We start from the raw sequence: 19,759 nt of genomic DNA on the forward strand, positions 1-19,759 counted from the left end.
TGGAGAAGTCTTGTCCTTTTTCACTGGAATGTGTTTGATAGAAACCACTAGATGGCCTCGTAAACTCACAGGTACCCTGACTGTCTTTAATCCGGGTCTGATTAAACTGTCATGGTGGATCGAAGGTCATGACTATAAGAGCTGTAAAGCAAGAATACACGAGTGAGACTGGAACTGAAGCGAATGATTTCAGCAGAGAGTTGGTGTTCTACCTGTGGGCATCAGTAGACTGACGCTCGGCTTGGGAGTCATGTAGCAGCAATGATGAGGCTCCCATGCAGCTCTGATGGATTACCTCACTCAAGCTGCTTCCAGTTAGATTTCACAGCATTTTCTACATGAATTAACATCTCCAAAGGCTCTGTGCTTATAAATGGTGTTACGTTCTCCCTGATTAGTGTTTGATTTTAAAGAGACACGACATTTTAATTGCTGAAGCAGAGCATGCTTTCAAGACCTGTTCATTAAGTCTGGATGACACACACTAAACCACATTTCTGCTCTTGTATGTAAGTAGAGGTTGTGGCTGTAAAGCATCTGGAGCAGGTGTGGCTCACATGTATCATCTGTCATCAAGCAGCAGTTGCCTTGAAAGTCACCGGGCGCTGAAGAGCGCTTGAATTAATGGTTGTTACTTTACTACTTCTCTGATATGGCAATCACTTTATCAGGTAAGGATTGTGAGGGTAAACTGAATGCAGTTGCAGTTGCTTTCTTTTTCTATGAAAAAGTTAAATATTTACATACATATAGATAGACATTTTTTTTGCATATGAATTTTATGTAAAGTTGGGCGCTCTGGCGAAGCTGTAAAGACAAGCACACATATGTGTACTTACAGGCCACAAGATATAACTTGCCTCAAAATAAAGTTGGGGGGGGGGGCAAGTTGTATTTTGTGGCCACAAAATAACTAAATCGAGGGGGAAGAAGTCACATAATGTAGCCTCAAAATAACTATGTTGATCAAACAAGTTATGCGACGTACATTTTATGTGTTTTTTCATCTCTATGCGTACAAAAATCTCCCTGGACACTGCAGGGCTACCAGGTAAAAACTTAATGAAGTACAACAGTGTTTTTGGACTTTTGGACGTCAGAGGTAAGATTTCTACCTGAACCTGGAAAGCTGTGATTGGCTGATCCCGATCCAATCAATAGCCGCTGTCCCGACCCTTCCGCACAGATTCACCCAGTGTGATCTAACGCACACACGCACACAGTGGAACACGGTGAGTGTTGAAGCTTCGCCTCTGAGTAGATTTAATAGTTTGGTCGCTATTTACCCGGCGTGAGGCTTCGTTACTTGCAGAAATAGTCCCAAATCAGTAGCGAGTCTCCGATGATACACAGAACCGACTTCTGGCTCCGTTGTAGCGGAATCTCTCTTGTGGGTAAAGTAGATTAGCTTACAAGCTAACTTAGATGGTTGGATTGAGTAGCTAACGTCAGCTAATGACTAACTATCAAGTTGCCGATGCAAACGCCGTTTAATAGGTCAGGTGATTTTATGCTTGACTCTGTCTTATTTGTCTTTAGTGAGGGAGTTATTTATGCTTAAGCTAAACGGGAATACGGCTCCAAACAAAGTTTTGTTGAATTTAAAAGGACTTCAGCTGTTGCTAACTGGCTAGCTAACTTATAGCACGGTGTTCGGCAAACACTTTGGTTAGTAGTCGTCCTGCAACTCACTGTACAGTGAAAAATAAGTTTCATGATTCACACATAAGAGTTAAATTTAAAGTACGTGGTCACCTTTTATTCTTTTCCATCTAAGTATTTCTTAAAAACACCGTAAGTGCTGCTCTGCTTTCTTTTTCAGGGATAATGTTAGCTAAAAAGTCCCGAATGTTGCTACCCGGAATGCTAACATTTGGGTTGTCAAGTCATGATTAAATGTAACCAGTGTTTGCTCTGGGCTGAGACCAAACAAACTTTGCGATGGAATTGAACTTTACATTAACTTTGCCAATTACTCAACACGGCGGAGTGAGTTGGTTGCGGTGGGAAACTAATAGCCACACCCTTCCTCGACAGCTGCTGCGCTTGAAGTTAGCAAATAAGTTGATTCCTTCACATATCCCCATCACATAACTCATTTAATTAAGAAAGCTATACTTTTAACAGTTAAATGGGTGACAGCTGGTAGCATGTTTGTGCTTTTCTGCTGAATTCAAACGTCTGACAACGCACACAAACTTTTCTGTATGTTGATTTAGAATTGAAGGGTAGTTTTTCTTCGTTAAGGTACCTCAACTGAACTCAGCTGAAAATATCTCCTGCGGAAGTGTAACTTTGTCCATCAGATTTTTACCAACTGTGTTGATCAGCAACAGGTTCTTTAAAGTTGTTTGTTATGGAACATATGACAGCTGTCCTGACTTTGTCACTGGACAAACCCACAGATTCAAAATAATGAGTATAATAACTCACAGTGTGATAACATACACGGCCTATTAAATTGATCAATTGGCTGATTTAATGTATTATTCATTTTGGCACGTCGCCATCTTTTCTAAAGAGACATGCACTGCACTGTATTCTCTAATGATTGGTTCTTGTTTTATTTTGAGCTGTAATTCTCCTCTGAACTGCAGTATTTCAATGTCATTTTATTTCAGGGCCAGTTTCAGTTTCAACAGTTTGGTGTAGCCAAGCTTACTGGCTCTCAACCGACCTTCAACACCTGCCCACTGACATCAGTGTACCTGAGGCTCCCCAGACCTCCCCTCCTCCCCAGATGTAGAGGGAGTTGTCAACTGCTGCAGCAGCCGTGTACATAGTAGGTTGTTCTGTTTTTAAAGCGTGCACACACTACACAGGTTTTTATGCAAATGAAACTTTTTGTCATTGCACAATAAATTGCCTTTAGCATTGCAGCCGCTCAACAATCAGAGACTGATCAGCAGAGCTAGCAAAAATTCACAAGTGTGGTTGGTGAAGGTTGCCAGCCCGAGTGTTTGATACTTGAAAATATGCAAGATCAGGCTCATATCTAATCAGAGGAAGGTTCACGTTTGTTATCTGATGTCAAGGCTTTGAGGGAAGTGTTTTGAACCGGAGTGAATGTATATACATGATTTCCCTTCATGCATATTTTTAGAATAATAAATATATCAGCTTCATGTTGCTGTGATCCCAGGGTGCACTTCGCCCTGGTAATGAGTTCAGTGCCGTGGTCATGCTTGCACCCTCTGATCTCCATTTTCCGTTTGTATGGTGCACTTGAGTAGAGGAGGGTCATTACAATGGCCCTTTGTAGAGAGCCTCGTGTGCCTGTCTCTCGCTGTGGGCTTCTGGTGGTGCTTCATGCGTCGTAGTTAGAATTGCAAATGCTGGTTGAGTGTGACAGAGTGGTTTTTGTATTGTTTCTCTCAACATTTGACAAAGATCCCACAGACCTAGTGTGATTAGTAAATTCAGAGAGGTTATTAAATGAGACGTCATTGTGCATCACCCCCTCTTTGACATTTGTATATCATATGAATGTAGTATTTGCAATTTAGACTAATATTTGATTGTGCTTTTCTTCTTGTTCCTTTAGTTGAATGTTTGAGCTGTGCTGTATTGAAGAGGTTGCTACTAGAGGACTGTTCATACATCCCGTAACTATAAAAGTATAAATTTTCTCAGCGCATATTAAAGATATGATTTTAAGAGGCGGTCTTATGAGTATGATACGCGATATCACAAGTAGTCAGGAAGACAATCCTGGTCCAAGGGTCAGTATATACAAATATAAAGTGGAAATTTGAAGCCTCCAGTCCACAAACAGTCTGAATGGACTTTATCATGAAGAGGAAACGTCTTGTGTCAAGCAGTTAAACTTGTGAAATGGAAAATATTTACATATTCAAGATTTTCCAGGCAGCATTTTAGGAATTAAAATGCAGTAATACATTTTTGAGGGCTGAAAAATATATTGAAATTTTGTCATTGTAATAAGGCCTCGTGCAGTGTCCAAATTGCAGGCGGTACAATATTTGCGAAAGGCTTGTTGTGCATCTAAATACTTCCTAAATGAAGTATTGCAGCACAGCAGAGACATATCAGCCTGTAAATGGTGTTCTGCAGACTTAAGTAAGCACGTGTTTGTCACAGATCCCTGCAAAACTCACACCATTATCTTTTCAGTATTTGAGTTAAAACATATAATTTTTTTGTTCATATAAACATGAATAATAACATGATAATAATCATTCTCTCTAATGGTGTGAATCAAACCCCAATTGGAATATTAGTCCAAATAATAAAAATTGGATATTTTATTCGAAATTGCTCAGCTCACACGCACACATGGTATTCATGAGTACTGCTATAAATGAAAACAAGCACGGGGAGATCTTGAACTCAAGATGTACAGTACGTGACTTTGTGAGCTAGTGACCACCACTGACTACTGGCTGCCCTAGACACTGTTTTAAAATCATTTTTAATTTTGTAGCGCAAGATGAGAATCACCTGTCATCTGCATTCAGGCAGCTCTCCCTCTGTTGTTGTAGGCAGGCAGGGAATGAGGCAGATGCACTTCAGTTTTCTTTGAAATACTCCCAACAATGTCTATTTTCATGAGTAGCACATGATTCCCCCCACTCCCCGAGCATTCACACTCTCAATGCAACAAATCACTAATTGTGGCTGTAAGTGCGTCTTTTATCGTGCTACACATACAGTTATTAAAAACAGGAGCGGCGATGGCACAGACTCACTGACCCCCGGATAGGAAAGCTGGTTTTCTTCCTGCAGATAATTTTCATGCTTCTACTAGTTCTCCTGGCTGCCAGTGATTTCTAGGCCAAGGGCTGTGTCTAAACTGTGTCAGGCTGATGGAGCTGCTGAAGGGTCATCATCCGTGGCCTTTCTCCTCCGTATTGTAATGAGATTAGTTATTTGTGGCACCGGCTGACTACTGCTATCCCATTTTCAGGATCTGTTACAGGGTCCACTGAGTCCACTGCTTCACAGTGCATCTGAGGGTCAAATTTTGTCAAGTCTTCGTTATATAAGAGCGTTATTGCTCTTTGATAGCAGTGCTACTCTCAGCTGAAACACTGGACGGCGTAAAGAAACCAGTCTAGGGTTCCCTTCAGCTCCTCTTGAATTTCTAAGAGGCAACACCCCTATCATCATGACAACAGAAGTCCCATGGTAGTGGGTGGGAACAAGCTAATTTTTTTTGGCAGAGGAATAACATTTTCGTCTGCTGATGTCAGCTGTTTTTCATTGTTGGAGATACTCTACTGACAGGGTGTTCACACTGTTCAGCTTAGTCAATGGCTTCAGTTCTGTCGATGCTCAGACAGTAACTTCAGCTGCAGTAAGTCTTGGGTTGCAACAGCATGAACATCAGTGAGTTGTTGATTATGTTGATGTTGTTGTTGTTTTTTTCCCTCTCTTTTTTTCCTTCTGCTGAAAATGACACAACACTCTTCAAACTCACCCTCTGTCTTTCATCTCTTCACAGACCCTTGTGCTGTCCTGTGAAGTAGCCCACCATGCGCGAGTACAAGCTAGTCGTGCTGGGGTCCGGAGGTGTGGGAAAATCTGCACTGGTGAGGGATGGCTGCTGCCATGAGATGCAAATTTATTGTAAAGCTATGATGTGTATTTGAGTACGTAAAGTCCTGTTCTTTTCACCCAGAAGTATATGTATTGAAATTGCCATTGGGGAGTTGTGCATGATTTGGTGGGAAAAGTTGTACTGGGATTATTGTGTAGAATATTGCTATTTGTAAAAGGCATCATGAGTCTACTTGTTAAGGTATCAAGAATAATGTGCACAAACATTTGTTCATCATGGTTTTCAAAATGAAAGTGTTACTAAAACGGATAACAAGCAGTCCCCATTTCTGCAATATTTGTGTTCTACTGTTAAAAACAATTGCCTTTTATTTGCAGTTATAATCTCAATATTAAAATACTTAAGGGTTTATTTATTTTGGAACATAGACTTTGATCAAATGATACCGTCCATGTTTTGCTCTATCTTCACTGCCTCTGCTCTGTGGTGTTGAAGTCTGTCAGGTTTTCATCAGTAATGTAGCACCTTGCTGATGTATTCTTGCGTTAATTTGTCTCCTCCAGACAGTCCAATTTGTGCAAGGCATTTTTGTGGAGAAGTATGACCCCACAATAGAAGACTCCTACAGAAAAGTAAGCACAGAAAAGCAATTCCTGATTGTCAATGGACTGTTACATCCCCTTTTCTTGTATAAATCTACTTGTTTGGTTGCTCTCCTGCAGCAAGTCGAGGTCGATGGGCAGCAGTGTATGCTTGAAATTCTGGACACGGCTGGAACAGTAAGTCAAGTCAGAAGCAGACTTGGAAGGTGTCTGTCCAAACAGGCTGCTGATGTCTGTCTGTTCTCGCTCTGTAGGAACAGTTCACGGCTATGAGGGACCTGTACATGAAGAACGGCCAGGGTTTTGCTTTGGTTTACTCCATTACAGCACAGTCAACATTTAACGACCTACAGGACCTCCGGGAGCAGATCCTGCGAGTAAAGGACACTGAGGACGTAAGTTTGACACACAGTCCCAGCCTTTATGACCCATTATGGATTTATAATCAAGTAAAAGTGTTAGTACTTTTTATTTTAGTTTTCACAATACGCGTGAAATGTGGCAACATTGAACCATCACATTGAAATGCTGTCTTAATCAGTCAAATTAATTCATTGTACAGAATAAGAATTCAGATCAGTTAGATATACCAGCTGAACCTAATTTTGTGTGTGTGTGTGTGTGTCGGTTTTTACCCTGTGAGAACTCTGCATCTTCCTCACTGTGTTTTACTGAGACTCGGCCGATTTGGTGATGCGGGGTTATAATTGACGCTGTTGATCTGTGTATCAGTCAGCCATGTAATGCTGTGAGGCTCCTCCTGGGTCTCTGAAGAGTTTCTCTGCAGCGATAACCTTTCGGTGTGCCTCTGTACAGTCTGCCGGTGCAACTTCTCAGGCTCACCGCTGCCTCGTTAGAGCGCTCGCTGTGGGAGGGAGGACAGAGCGAAGGGGGGCAGGAACTTTGTGACAGAGTGGAAATGTCAGAGCTGCTGTTAGATGCTAACTGACACTTTGGGTCTCCGCGTCTTCACCTCTTCATTTAGCGAGGGCATATACAGCATGCTGAGTGTGTCTTATTTATTTATAGGAGCCCGCTTAATTGGTCTCCGTGTCATGATTAATGTCTCACTTGGCTTGTTGAGAAGAGTTAGTATCTTCTATATATAACAACTTCATTAGGCCTCATGCATGAGTGTTTTGTAATTCATTTTCATAAGAGGAAGGGAAAAAAAAAAAAAGACATTCCTACATGAGGTTCATGATTCATGCCCTGATAGCCGCGTCTATTGATGAATTTCCTTTTAAATTGGATTCACGTGCCAGCATAATGAAACAGCCAGATGAATCTGCATGAGGGTAGCAGACTTGAGACAAACGATGAAGCTTCTGCAGTTGGACAGGTGAGTTCTGCCTTGAGCCACAGCAGTCGTGGATACCTCCAAACTATGTAGAAAATGCGATTTAATATCGAAATGATTTGGCAAACTAAAAATTAAGCCACTCATCCCTGCAGAACTCTGCGCCAACTGCACAGCTGACAGCCATCCAAGAAATTGTTCTCTAAATCAAATATTTGTTGACCTTCATAGTTTTTTGTTTTTTTGAGGAGAGGGAGTGGATTTGGTGAAATCGCCTTCATGTGCACAGAGCAGGCCTGCGGTAGCTGAGCAGGGTCTGCTGAGCCGTGGTGGCAGAGATGGCCAGTGATGACCATGGATGAGTAGTTGTAGGATTGGTTTTTATGAGTTTTTCATCTTGTCAGAAAAGCTTTTTTTTTTAAAATAATCAATATTAATATTTCACAGCATTAAAAACACAAGTAGGCTTTTGTTCTGACTAGCTTACACGTGGTCAATAGCACTCTTAAATATTGATCTCACCAGAACAAAGTAATTGAGTATTATTTCAGTTCCAGTTTACTAGGATAGCCCCCTGAGATGCACCATCTCGCTTTCAAAGGGGGTCCAAATGGAGGCATTAATAATGAACACGACACAAGTGCTGCTCTTGTTGGCAAACACTATTTAAAGCTCTACTCCACCCAAAAACTGCATTTTGCTCCGAGTGCTCGTGAGCATGTCTCGAGCTCACGAACATGTGGTTCCCCTCCTGCATCTCTTCTCTGCGTCTCCAGAAGGATCCAGATCCAGCCACAGACTTTTAGCTTAAAGCTCATGACAACTGATGTTTTACAAGAGCTGTAGCAACAAAACAGAAACAAATTGCCCTGTAAATCTCTGTTTATAAACTTGTAACTGCACCTTTTGATATAATCCCACTTTTTTTTTTTTGAAAATCCAGCGCGCTCAGTAATCAGCAGACACTGTAATTGAGCTTAAAAAAAAAAGTAACTTTAACACACTCGCATTTCTGCACAAATGTGAAGACGAAAAGGCTTGAGTTTTTCACTCAAAGCAAAGTGTTCCTGGAATTATTAAGCATACAACTGGATAAAGAAGACCATCATTATGGATGATCTGCTCGACAATTTGTAAACTGACATTGTTGTTTTTGGGGTGGGGGGGCTTTTTAGCCGCAAGTCACCTTTAGCTTGAAGCTGAATATATTTGGCTGGCTCTGTCAAAGAAATGGCGCAGGAGGGGGAAAATCTTCCCGACTGCAGGACGGCTATTTAAAGAGAAAAGTACACTTTTTTTTAGGTGAATTATGGCTTTAAGATCAAATGTACCATGCACAGGGGAGGTCCATTCATTTGTAGACAAATAGATTTTTTTTATTTTTGGTCATGTGAAAATTAAACTTGTTTAATTAGGATGCTGCTCTGAACAAGTTCTTGTCTTTGCTACTAATCGATCAGGTTCCCATGATCCTGGTGGGAAACAAGTGTGACCTGGAGGACGAGCGTGTGGTTGGGAAGGAGCAGGGTCAGAACTTGGCCCGCCAATGGAACAACTGTGCCTTTTTAGAGACGTCAGCAAAATCAAAGATAAACGTAAATGAGGTACGTTAGTGTGACAGCGCCTGGAGACACGGGCGTCTTACATCATTAAAAAAAAGAAACCATGTGAAACTCGAATTTCTCTGCGCTCTTAAATAGAAAGGAATTATCGTCCAAAAGTTATCCTCCCTCATTGATTAGATAACGTCTCTCTATGCCGAGTGATGCAAGTCTTCCTTATTTCGTGGGTAACGTCTGTGTCCGTTTTATGATGAAACAGCAACACCACAAAATAAGAAGCTCTGCTGAAGCAAACTAATGAAGCCTTTGTTTCAGATTTTCTATGATCTGGTGCGACAGATCAACAGAAAAACGCCGATGGAAAAGAAGAAGACAAAAAAGAAGTCTGGTTGCACACTGCTTTAAAACGCCCTCCCACAGAAGCCCCGGGCCAGGTGAGTGGGAGCCGAAACCACTTTTATTCCAATGTTTAGATGTCTGTTACAGTAATTAAGTAATCTCACCACATTTGACAGCAGATAAGAGTACACTGTTGCAGCACCAAGGAAAACATTCAGTGGTGCTAAACGCCTCATTGATGAAGCAGTGATGACTCATATAGCGTTTCTGTACATTTAAAAGCAATTCATTTGTGAGGGAAATTGTGTAAATTACAGGCCCGTGATTGTCTTTTGGCCTTGAGCTGCCAATTGTTCGCTCAGTCCTCTTTTTAAAACTAAAAGGAGGGTCGCTTTTGTGTTCAACGCCGACTAAAAAAAAAACAACCTGATTGTGCTAAAAAAAAACGTCACCTTTACAGTTTAGTGGACAGTTTGAGCCTTTTATCAGAAGCACTGACTCCATCTGCTGTTTAAGAGCTGTAACTGTACATAGAACATAAGGTCTGGATCTTCTGGGTCTTTTACCAAATTAAAAAAAAAGTTTTCTCAAGATTTAAATTAGCCAGTGACAGTTTCTCGAAGCACGGCGTAGTGCTCTTATGTTCGGTGGTTTTTAGGTTAAAAGGGAACATTTCAGCTTGCACATTTATAGAGGAATCGGCCTCCAGGGACTAATTTCCCAGTGATGGATTACCAATATTCAAATACTCCTAGATAGAAAAATCCCCTGATTTCACTGGGCTTCATTAGATCTGTATCAAAGGGACATAAACACTGTAAATAATATGCAATATGAGTATTTTTTTTTAACTCACGGGTGAACATTCACATTTATTCATTGGGCGTTCCTGTGTGGAATGTGTCATCTTGTATCTTTGGGTAGAGTTCTACGATATTGGATGTCTTTTGTCCATATCTGATATGTCGAGATTTTACAACTTATTTTGGTGTTTACATACGTATGGTATCCGTTTTTTTTTTTTTTGTTCTAAAAAAATGTAATGATCTTCACATTTCATACATGTTGAGAATACGTTAACTTTGTGGATTTCAAAAGGACAGATTTGTCTTCATATCCAAAACACCTAAAAAAAAAAAAAAAAAAGAAAGAAAGAAATGAATCAATCCCACATTGACTGTTGCGTTCCTCATCACCTGCTCTCTACTGATGATGACCACTGTTTTCGTGCATCCCTGCCTTTGGCACTGTAAACGTGTGGTAAGACTCACGTGCTGTTTTTCCCTACGTTTTCCGTCACACACCGCCGTCCTGTGGAGGCTTGTCTGAGCTCGCTGGCATGGAGTCGTGATGTCATCCCGTCACCCCCAATATGTGGCAGCCTGACTCAGCGTCAAGTTTTATATTAGCAGAGCAATTCCATTGACGAAGCAGTTCAATTGCTGGCCTGATGTCCATGTTAGGGAAACAAAGAATTTCTTAAAATCGCTGATGAACTTGATCAGACTTGTCGCGCAGACAGACTGAGGTGTTTAATGTTGCCAGTGACTTAACGTGAACCAGATCAATCCAGGATGGCTCAAACATTGGGGGTTAAATTTGCATTGCATCAGGTACTGATAAGGACATATTCAATGAACCTCATTTGCACAGCATTTTTCATGCCAATTAGTTCAAGTGATCAACTGCTGGCGAATCGTTTGATGGTAAGACAGTAAACATTTTGAGACTCCCGCAGAATTAAAAAAAAAAAAAAAAAACCTATGAAAATGTTGTAATCAATCTCACAGAAGTAAATGAAACGGTAAAGGGGCTGCATTTATAGAGCGTCTGTGCACTTGGTGGCACTGAAACACTCCGACATGGATGGTCGCGTTCAAGGTGCCAAGTGGCTCACCAGGAGCAATATGAGAGCTCAAGACTCGGATTTGTGAGGACTACAAAGACAAAATACACCTTTAGGGTGGGGTAACATTTTGATAATCCCTAAAACAGTTCTCTGGAAACATGAGGGGCTCTCGTGATATGCACTGACATCATAGTTTGTTTTTGTTTTTGCAGAAACTCTTGATGATTAACTGTCTCCCAGTGGATCATACCAGCATTCCAAGTCCTCTCCAGAACGTTTTGTAAAGGCTGACAAGATACTTCACCACTCGCAGAATGGCAGGAGACGGCACATAACTCCAGATACTCCTCTCTGCTTTTTAACGGCAAAGAAATCCACTTTTTTGTTTTTTGTTTTTGTGTGTGTGTGCGTGTGTTGTCAGCCTGATGACAACCGTTATTTTTCTTCTTCTTCTTCTTCTTCTTCGAGGTGTCCTCCTTTTGGAAATATACACGTAAAAGAGGAGACCAGGGGTTTGAATCCATTTATGGGAGCTACGATGTTTTATTAAAAGTAACACCAATCTTTGGCATATAGTGACAATACGTTGGCTAAAGAAACCATGTTAAATGTGGGCCTTCTTACATTTCTGCACTAACAGTGTCAATGGAGATGAATCATTGCTCATACGTTACTCACTCCTACTTACAAGGATGTGTATTGATAACATCTCTCCTAAGTGACTTTGTTTTATATTAAGAGCTGCAAGCCTTCCATATTTCCCATAATATATTCTACTTCCATTTTTGCATATTAAAGCTACGGAAATTAGTATTTTATAGACTGATGGGGGTGGGCTGGGGGTGGTGTTCTGATTTGTGACTTGGATGAAAAGATGTTGTACTAAACCAACTCTAATATTGCTTCTTGTGTTACCCTGTCAGATGATTTTCCAGCTTTTATGAATGATTAAATTTTAGTACATTTTCATTACTTCTGGGCTGTTTTCCTCATTTAAAGTGTTTTGTGTATTTTTTTTGTTTAAGAATGTGTATATAAAAAAATGTATATATAGGATTTAATTTACTGCAGGTTGATGGACAGAACCACTTTGTGGCCTTTAAAAGTGTAGCTGGAGTGTTTCCAGTAGTAGTGAATAAAAGCCTAAATAGCCAAGTCGCCAGAGTTTGAGGAAGAGGAAGCTCGACACAATAAAGGCAGCAAAAAGCTGAAGTGAAACAGCTCTGATGGAAGTGGAGCGAAGACGCTGATACAGCTGCTTCAGACTGACAGTGAGACAATTTAACTGAAGCTGGAACAAACTTCACAAGTGTTACATCTTTAAGAAACTTCCCCGTAAATACCTTTTTAACTTGAGCTACACCTGGCGAAGACTGTTGAAGGCTAGCTGGCCCTCCACTGGCTGGATTCCATTCATACAGCAATAACATCAAAATGCACTGTGAGCGTCTCCATCTTCTGCTACTAACGACATCTACACGGGTCAGTATGGTACATTTTACTCAGTTTTAACATTTAAAAACGTCAACAACAAAAAAATAAACCAGAGCTGATCTAAATACAATGTACTACACTTACCAGGGTTTCTCTGAAATTGTTGAAGCCCAATTGGAAGTCCTTCAGATGTGCTGCAGAAATAAGTTTTCTATTTCAGAACCCCACCCCTGATTTATTTTAAGAGGGAACCTTGTATTGGGAACCACAGGATGAAATTAATTATATAAAACATTCGAGCAATCATGTTTTTTCTAAGCCAGTTATCTGGAGAATAGAAGCGAAGTTTGATGAATTATTTGCATTTTTTGCTCACACATAAACTGAATTTTTAATACTTCGCTTTTAACATGGACGATAGTGTTTTAATAGTGGTATTTTTCAATTATAGCAAGGCAGACCATGTTATTGTCAATTATATAAATGAAATAAGCCTAAAGGAGAATATATAACACTTAATCCCGCTGCTAGTTTTGCATGTAAAGGCATCGGAAGGAAGCTGCGGCTTCCGTGTCGTCGCTTTGACTTCCTGCTTCTCCAGGTTCTGTTACCAGCACTGATCGATGAGCGGCGGTGACTCCCCATCTCTCTCTCCGACCCCGGTCCTCCTCCCCGCCTCCTTTCCCCTCCCTCTCCCTATCACACACGCATGCATACAGACCGACAGGCAACGTGACCCCCCCTCCCCCCCTTTCCATCATTTTCCCGTCTCTTACTCACTCTCTCCCCTTCAACAAACATGGCTGCGAAATCTGACGGTGCAGCCGTCTCTCCACGAAACCAAATCCCACCCGAGTGTCCGTCCAGGTCGGACCCGCGGCCTCCGCAGCGCCGCCCTGCCGAGCAGCGCTACTCCCTCCCGGACTGCTGCTGGACGCTGTGCGCCCTTTTGGTCTTCTTCTCGGACGGGGCCTCAGACCTGTGGCTGGCCGCGGACTACTACCTAAGGAGGGACTACTGGTGCTTTGCACTGACTCTGGTCTTTGTGATAGTCCCGTCCATGGTCGTGCAAGTGTTGAGCTTCCGATGGTTTGCTTACGATTTCTCGGACACCACGGAGAGCGGCACGGCCGCGGCCGCCGTGGTGGCGGCTTCGGGAGCAGGGAGCGACTTCAGCACCAAGGACAGCGGCGAGCAGGGCGCTGGCCGCACTGCCGCGGCCGGGGTGCTGCCCAGGCCGGCCACCGGGGGAGGAGCCCGGGGCTGCTGCAGAGCCTTCATGTGGCTCTTCCAAGCCATCATTCACATCTTTCAGCTGGCACAGGTCTGGAGGTGAGTCTGCACCCAAATGTGAACAGAGGAGGGGACGCTACACATATTCTCCCTTTGTGTGTGTGTGTGTGTGTGTGTGTGTGTGTGTGTGCGTGCGTGCGTGCGTGCGTGCATCCTACAAAGTTCAGCATATGAAATATTTCAGAGAGGACTGTGCCCAGAATGCCAACATGTCTTCTTGTATTGTTTGACGTTTCTCTCGGCTTTGAAAGCAGAAATAGACTCCACCCACCCCCACCCCCCTGTCGGGCTTCTAGGTCAATCATCTCCCGGGAAAATCATCAACTCATCCACACCAATCGCCTTATATGGAGAATCTTTAAAAAAAAAATCTCTTTGTCTATAGGGCAAGAAGCATCCACACAATTGGAAAAGATGAACAGTCATAAATGTCACGAGAGTTGCTTCCTATTTGCAGCCATATGTGTGCGTGTGATTGTGTGTGTGTGTGTGTGTGTGTTCTCGCATCTCTTGTCACTGTCGAGTGTATTTTCAGTATTTAGCTGGAGGCTTTTGCTCTCATGTCTGTAAAATCCATATCCTTAAATCTACCCACTGTTATTTTAAGTCTCTCAGCTGAACACAAACTGGCATCCTGCATCCTGGGAGACTAAAACAACCCAGTGTACACTTTCTCTCCCCCCCCCCCCCCCCACATGGATGCCAGTAGGTCTGTAGGTCAGCTGCTCAGTCAGAAGGGAAGGCAGTGATCAAGCTTTGAGTGCCCTGATGGGTTGTGACAGGCTTGAACTGCTGCCAGCCAGGAGGAGGCATTCATCTGCACCGTGGTGGGAGGAGGGTTAGACTGAACGTGATACCTACTGGTGATATGTGGGGTGTTGTAGAAGTGATGAAACCAGATAGAAACCAGTTGTTTGGATTCTACCTGGAGACCTGCATGTAATCTCTCTCTCTGTGTCTCTCTCTCGCTCTCGCTCTCTCTCCCTCTCTCTCTCTCTGTGGTTTTCTCTCCTCCTCCCTCCTTCAGGGCAGCCCAGTGGGGTGGTATATGTATATATTGATTAGTTATTTCCTCTATGGTGTTGGTTTTCAGGTGCACATTAAAACACCGTAGCGGAAACAGAATTACCGGTAATGCCATTAAAGCTGTTGTGTGGGCTCCGTTCATTACTGCTGCTGTCAAACCAGCATGTCTGAACATTAAGAGGATTACTGCTGTGTTTTACCCTCAGCTGTTAACTCAGGAAGGATCCGTCACCGATACGCAGTCAGTCAGGTGAACCGGGATCAATTCAGGCGCTTGTGGAATTCAGATGTCAGCGCACACTGGATGTGATCCAGTCTGGGGAGCGTGCAATGACACCGCGTCCTCCAGTGTGTCTTTCACCCTCATTACTACACACGTGTGCTCTATTTTTCCTCGCGTGTTACATCCCAAGGCACACTTTGTGTAGCAGGAAGCAGAACAAGAGAGGGTTACACAAACTCCCTCGTGGTTCAGCGGGCTTGTTGACACGAGGCTCTTGTGATGCGTCTCCCTGAGGCAATTAGACGTTTATAGCTCCACTCCTCCTTGGTAACCACCAGCCGTCTTCAAACGCACACGCTTTAACAATAAAGGTGATGATTTATGCGTTCTATGCTTGCATAGCACCAAGAACTGCCACCTCGTATCTTTAGAGAAAACACATTTGAGCTGAAATATGTTAATACGGGGTGGTTTGTGTCTACTAAACACTGCGTGTTAGTGACACAAGGTCATGATAGAAGACGGGGGTGGGACCGCGAATCTGCAAAGCTCAGGAGTTCAACAAGGAATTGGCTGCGTTTTCTTCCTAACCTTCAATCTGGAGTCAGGATTGAGAGCATTTTATTTCTTTTCCCTCTTCGTGCGCCCATGTTTTGCTATTCCGTCGCCCTCTGACTTCTTTCATTTGAAGAGCGGCTGCCGACAAGCTCTACATTCTCCCCTCTGATGTCTGTACTAAAATTAAAACCACAGAGCTGCTTAGTTCAGTTTCAGTCTAATCTAAATCCCGGAGGAGTAAGAAACCAGCATTTTGGCAAGAACTACTGACAGCTCCCAGAGTTTGGAATAATGAGTTGTGACTTCTGAGAGTCTGTGTTTGATGTCTTACAAGTTTTTGAAGATCAGCGCAAAGACATGAAATTCTGTTCAATCTCACATCAAATTTGATGCCACATTGTGTTTGTCTTCACTTTTTCTTTACCTCACTCACAGGTACGTCCACGCCCTGTATTTGGGCGTGCAAAGCCGCTGGCACCGGGACCCTGAGCGTCGTCACTTCTACTGGCGCATGATGTTTGAGAGCGCTGATATCAGCATCCTGCGCCTGCTGGAGTCTTTCCTGAAGAGCGCCCCTCAGCTGGTGCTGCAGCTCTCCATCATGATCCAGGCCAGTCTGGTGCTGCCGCTGCAGGGTGAGTGTCCCAAAAATGACCAATCACCAGCACTCATCAACACGTCAAAAATAAATTACATGTCTGGCGCCCACACAGAGCGCGGCGATGTCCTCAGTCGGGGGGACGAGTATCTTGCTGTGCTAAATGTGAAGACCTCGGAGCCATTCTTCATCCCGTCTAACGTCTCCTGCCTCATCTCTCTGCCTCCTCAGGCCTTTCAGCTTCTGCCTCGCTCATATCCCTCGCCTGGATGATCGCCTCCTATCAGAAGGTCTTGAGGGACTCGAGAGACGATAAGCTAACTATGAGCTACAAGGCTGTCATAATCCAGATCCTGTGGCACCTGTTCACCATCGGAGCGCGCACACTGGCCTTCGCCCTGTTCGCCTCCGTGTTCCAGCTTTACTTCGGCATCTTCATCGTGACCCACTGGTGCATCATGACATTTTGGATCATTCAAGGTGAAACAGACTTCTGCATGTCCAAATGGGAGGAGATCATCTATAACATGATGGTGGGCATCGTGTACGTCTTCTGCTGGTTCAACGTGAGGGAGGGGCGCACTCGCTGCAGGATGCTCATCTACAGCTTGACTGTGTTCATTGAGAATGTGGCTCTCACCACCGCCTGGTACCTGTACCGTGGCCCCCGTACCTCAGACTTCTACGCTGTCATCATGGTGTGTGTGGTGGCCAGCAGCTACGCTCTGGGCACATTCTTCATGTTTGTGTATTACTGTCTCCTGCACCCTGACGGCCCAGTATCAGGTTGGGGTTACATGGTGGAGAAGGAGGTGGCTGTGGAGGCGCTGGTCTCCCCAGCTTCCAGCCTTCCACCTGACCTGGTGAGCAGCCCTCCCAGGACCCTACAGAGAACTAAAGGGTCAGACAGAGAGCAGGGGCCTGGCATAGACGGAGATGTGTTTCAGGTGCGACCACCTCGGGGAGCTCAGGTGCCGGTGTCCCACCTCACACCCAGGACAGAGGGGCCTGTCATCCGAATAGACCTGCCTAGGAAGAAGTACCCGGCCTGGGACGCTCACTACATCGACCGCCGGCTGCGCAAAACCATCTTGGTGCTGGAAAGTGCTGCCCCGGTCACACCAAGAATTCAGTACCGCTGTCTTGGCACACCCAAAGAAGTGATGGAGTATGAAACCACTGTGTGATGTGCTGAAGTTGCTGAGACTCCGCCCACTGCTGTGTGGAAACCCTGTCAGAGACAGACAGGTGGATGACTCTGGCTGAGCTCCAGGCGGCCCTGGTTGCTCTCTGTACTGTCAGGCAGTGGAGACAAAGCTGAGTTACCCAGGCTACTGTGTTGTGGAGCATATTTAGGTTTCTGTATCATTTCTCAGGTCAGGGTGTGGTGCGGGAGCAGCAAAGCTCGCTATCCGGCGAACCTACAGAGAAGCACAGGCGGCTAAGTGAAGCTGCACCATTATTAATCAGAGGCAGGGAGTCCTCCTCAGTGGAGGTGGCGACAGAGACGAGCCTTCAACATGTATGATTACTTATGGCAGCTACAACTAGATGTAGTGGAGTGAGTCAGGACGGGAAATTGTACACACACACACACACACACACACACACACACACACACACACACACACACACACACAGTCAACAATAAATATAACACTGATCCTCATCTTTTCCCGTAGCTGCTCACTCATGTTGAAGGAGTCTCTGCTGATGCTGTTTTGAAGAGCAGTTTAAATTGTGAGTTGAATGTAAAAACAGTACACAATGTGTTTATTTGTGACAAGGCTTTGAGCGTTTCCATGCTGTTAGTGGGATATACAACATTCCTGTGGTACTATCATTGTTCTTTGAGCTGAGCTAGAAAAGGAAAAGAAGAAATCTATTATTTTCAGGCCATGTCGTCATTATTATTCCAATGAGATGCACATTCATGGAGAAAATGTGTATCGTACAGAACAGACGTTATGATTTCCGCTGCATTCGCAGGATGTATTCTGCTGACAGGACACTTGCATTTCCATACTGCATCAGTCTTTCACAGTCAAGGTAACAGGTTCGACAAATTTCCATGTAAATTAAACTGTACAATGAAGATGAAGTAACAGCGAGACCGCGCTGTCTGTAATCCATTCTGTACTGTATCCATCTTTTGTCGAGTGATGAAGTTTTAGCTGCAGCCTCTAGACGACTCCTACCAGAATAGCTTTGATATTAATGATGGTAAAGGCATGTTTCTTTCATCAGGGTTGTTTTTTCTATAAATTAGTCACAAGAAGGAAATATCTGAACCGCGCGCGTGTGTGTGTGTATGTGTGTGTGTGTGTGAGTTGGAGTGTGTGTGTGCTCACATACCAGCATGTGTGTGGTTGACAAACTCCTGCCATTCAAGTTAGTTTGAAATTGTGTTACTGAGATATGACAGTTTTGTTGTAAACACTGTCCAGTCAGCTCGTTTTTGCAGCCGACACTGAAATAAATCAGTCACCTACTGAACACTGTTACCACCTCTGTCGCTGTAACAAAGCCAGAGAGACTTTTTTACGGTGATTATGGTGCTAAACAAGTCCATCGTGTAATTACCAGGCAGTGTACGGTAAAATGAGCTTGTTGTGACAGGAGTTGGACGAGACCGTACCTCAGACACAAAGCTAGAATCAAAACGCCTTAAACTGGTCATACCAGACTGTTGCTGTTCAGAGCAAGAAAAACAAATGATGAACAAGAAGGTGAAGACAATTTCATTATGTTGTTGTTGCTTAAATAAAGAGCAATGTGTTTACCTGACATGTGCTGGGTTAGTGCCTTTTTTTCCACACAGGCAGATCAGTAAAAAGGCGGCAGGGTGGTGCAGTGGTCAGCACTGTCGCCTCACAGCAAGAAGGTTCTGGGCTTGAGCCCCGGCTTGAGCATGGGATCTTTCTGTGTGGAGTCTCCATGTTCTCCCTGTTCCTGCGTGGGTTCTCTCTGGTACTCCAGCTTCCTCTCACAGACATCAAGAGGGGACGAGGCTGATTGATACTCTAAATTGACCGTAGGTGTGACTGTGAGTGTGAATGGTTGTCTGTCTGCGAGGAAAATGGATGGATGGACAAGAACACAAAGATATACACAAACATGATGTGAAAACCCACTCATCTAGTTAGAACAAGAGAAGGAAGCTGCTCAAGAATCTGCAGCTTTCACATTCTGCTTTACCATGGGGCTCGAGGTTGGGGGCCAGAACATCATGGTTTAAAGGGATAGTTCACCCGTAAATGAAAAATTCTGTCCATATCTCCTCACCCTCATGCAGATGGAAGGTAAAATTTATTAAATTGCAAAACACTTCTGGGGTTTAACAAGGCAAGGCAAGGCAATTTTATTTGTATAGCCCATTTTCACAAACAGTTTGTCTCAAAGGGCTTCACATGGCATCATAACAACATCCTCTGCCCTTAGACCCTCCCATCGA

The 19,759-nt window shown here is 43.7% G+C and overlaps 2 protein-coding genes across 4 annotated transcripts; both read left to right on the forward strand.

Annotated features, from left to right (window-relative positions):
• Positions 1 to 1,108: 1,108 nt before the first annotated feature.
• On the forward strand, positions 1,109 to 12,110 carry rap1aa (RAP1A, member of RAS oncogene family a). Of its 2 annotated transcripts, none has more exons than XM_086213334.1 (9): positions 1,109 to 1,232; positions 2,622 to 2,782; positions 5,465 to 5,552; positions 6,085 to 6,153; positions 6,244 to 6,300; positions 6,378 to 6,518; positions 8,884 to 9,027; positions 9,301 to 9,419; positions 11,386 to 12,110. In XM_086213334.1, exons 3-8 carry the CDS (start codon positions 5,496 to 5,498, stop codon positions 9,388 to 9,390), a joined length of 558 nt encoding a protein of 185 aa, XP_086069460.1. In that variant the 5' UTR covers positions 1,109 to 1,232; positions 2,622 to 2,782; positions 5,465 to 5,495; the 3' UTR covers positions 9,391 to 9,419; positions 11,386 to 12,110. The 2 variants fall into 2 exon arrangements, with proteins under 2 accessions (XP_086069460.1, XP_086069461.1); XM_086213335.1 differs by lacking the exon at positions 1,109 to 1,232 and adding an exon at positions 1,241 to 1,390.
• A 389-nt stretch (positions 12,111 to 12,499) lies between these two features.
• On the forward strand, positions 12,500 to 19,085 carry xkr7a (XK related 7a). Of its 2 annotated transcripts, XM_086212569.1 has the most exons (4): positions 12,500 to 12,655; positions 13,432 to 13,939; positions 16,143 to 16,342; positions 16,537 to 19,085. In XM_086212569.1, the coding sequence occupies exons 2-4, from the start codon at positions 13,668 to 13,670 to the stop codon at positions 17,490 to 17,492; spliced, it is 1,428 nt and encodes a 475-aa protein (XP_086068695.1). In that variant the 5' UTR covers positions 12,500 to 12,655; positions 13,432 to 13,667; the 3' UTR covers positions 17,493 to 19,085. The 2 variants fall into 2 exon arrangements, with proteins under 2 accessions (XP_086068695.1, XP_086068694.1); XM_086212568.1 differs by lacking the exon at positions 12,500 to 12,655 and having other exon boundaries at positions 13,251 to 13,939.
• Positions 19,086 to 19,759: the final 674 nt, after the last annotated feature.

Source organism: Aulostomus chinensis, chromosome 9, assembly GCF_037954235.1.
Source record: "Aulostomus chinensis isolate RoL2024-O1b breed Wild chromosome 9, RoL_Achi_v1.0, whole genome shotgun sequence".
Taxonomy (NCBI): Eukaryota; Metazoa; Chordata; class Actinopteri; order Syngnathiformes; family Aulostomidae; genus Aulostomus; species Aulostomus chinensis.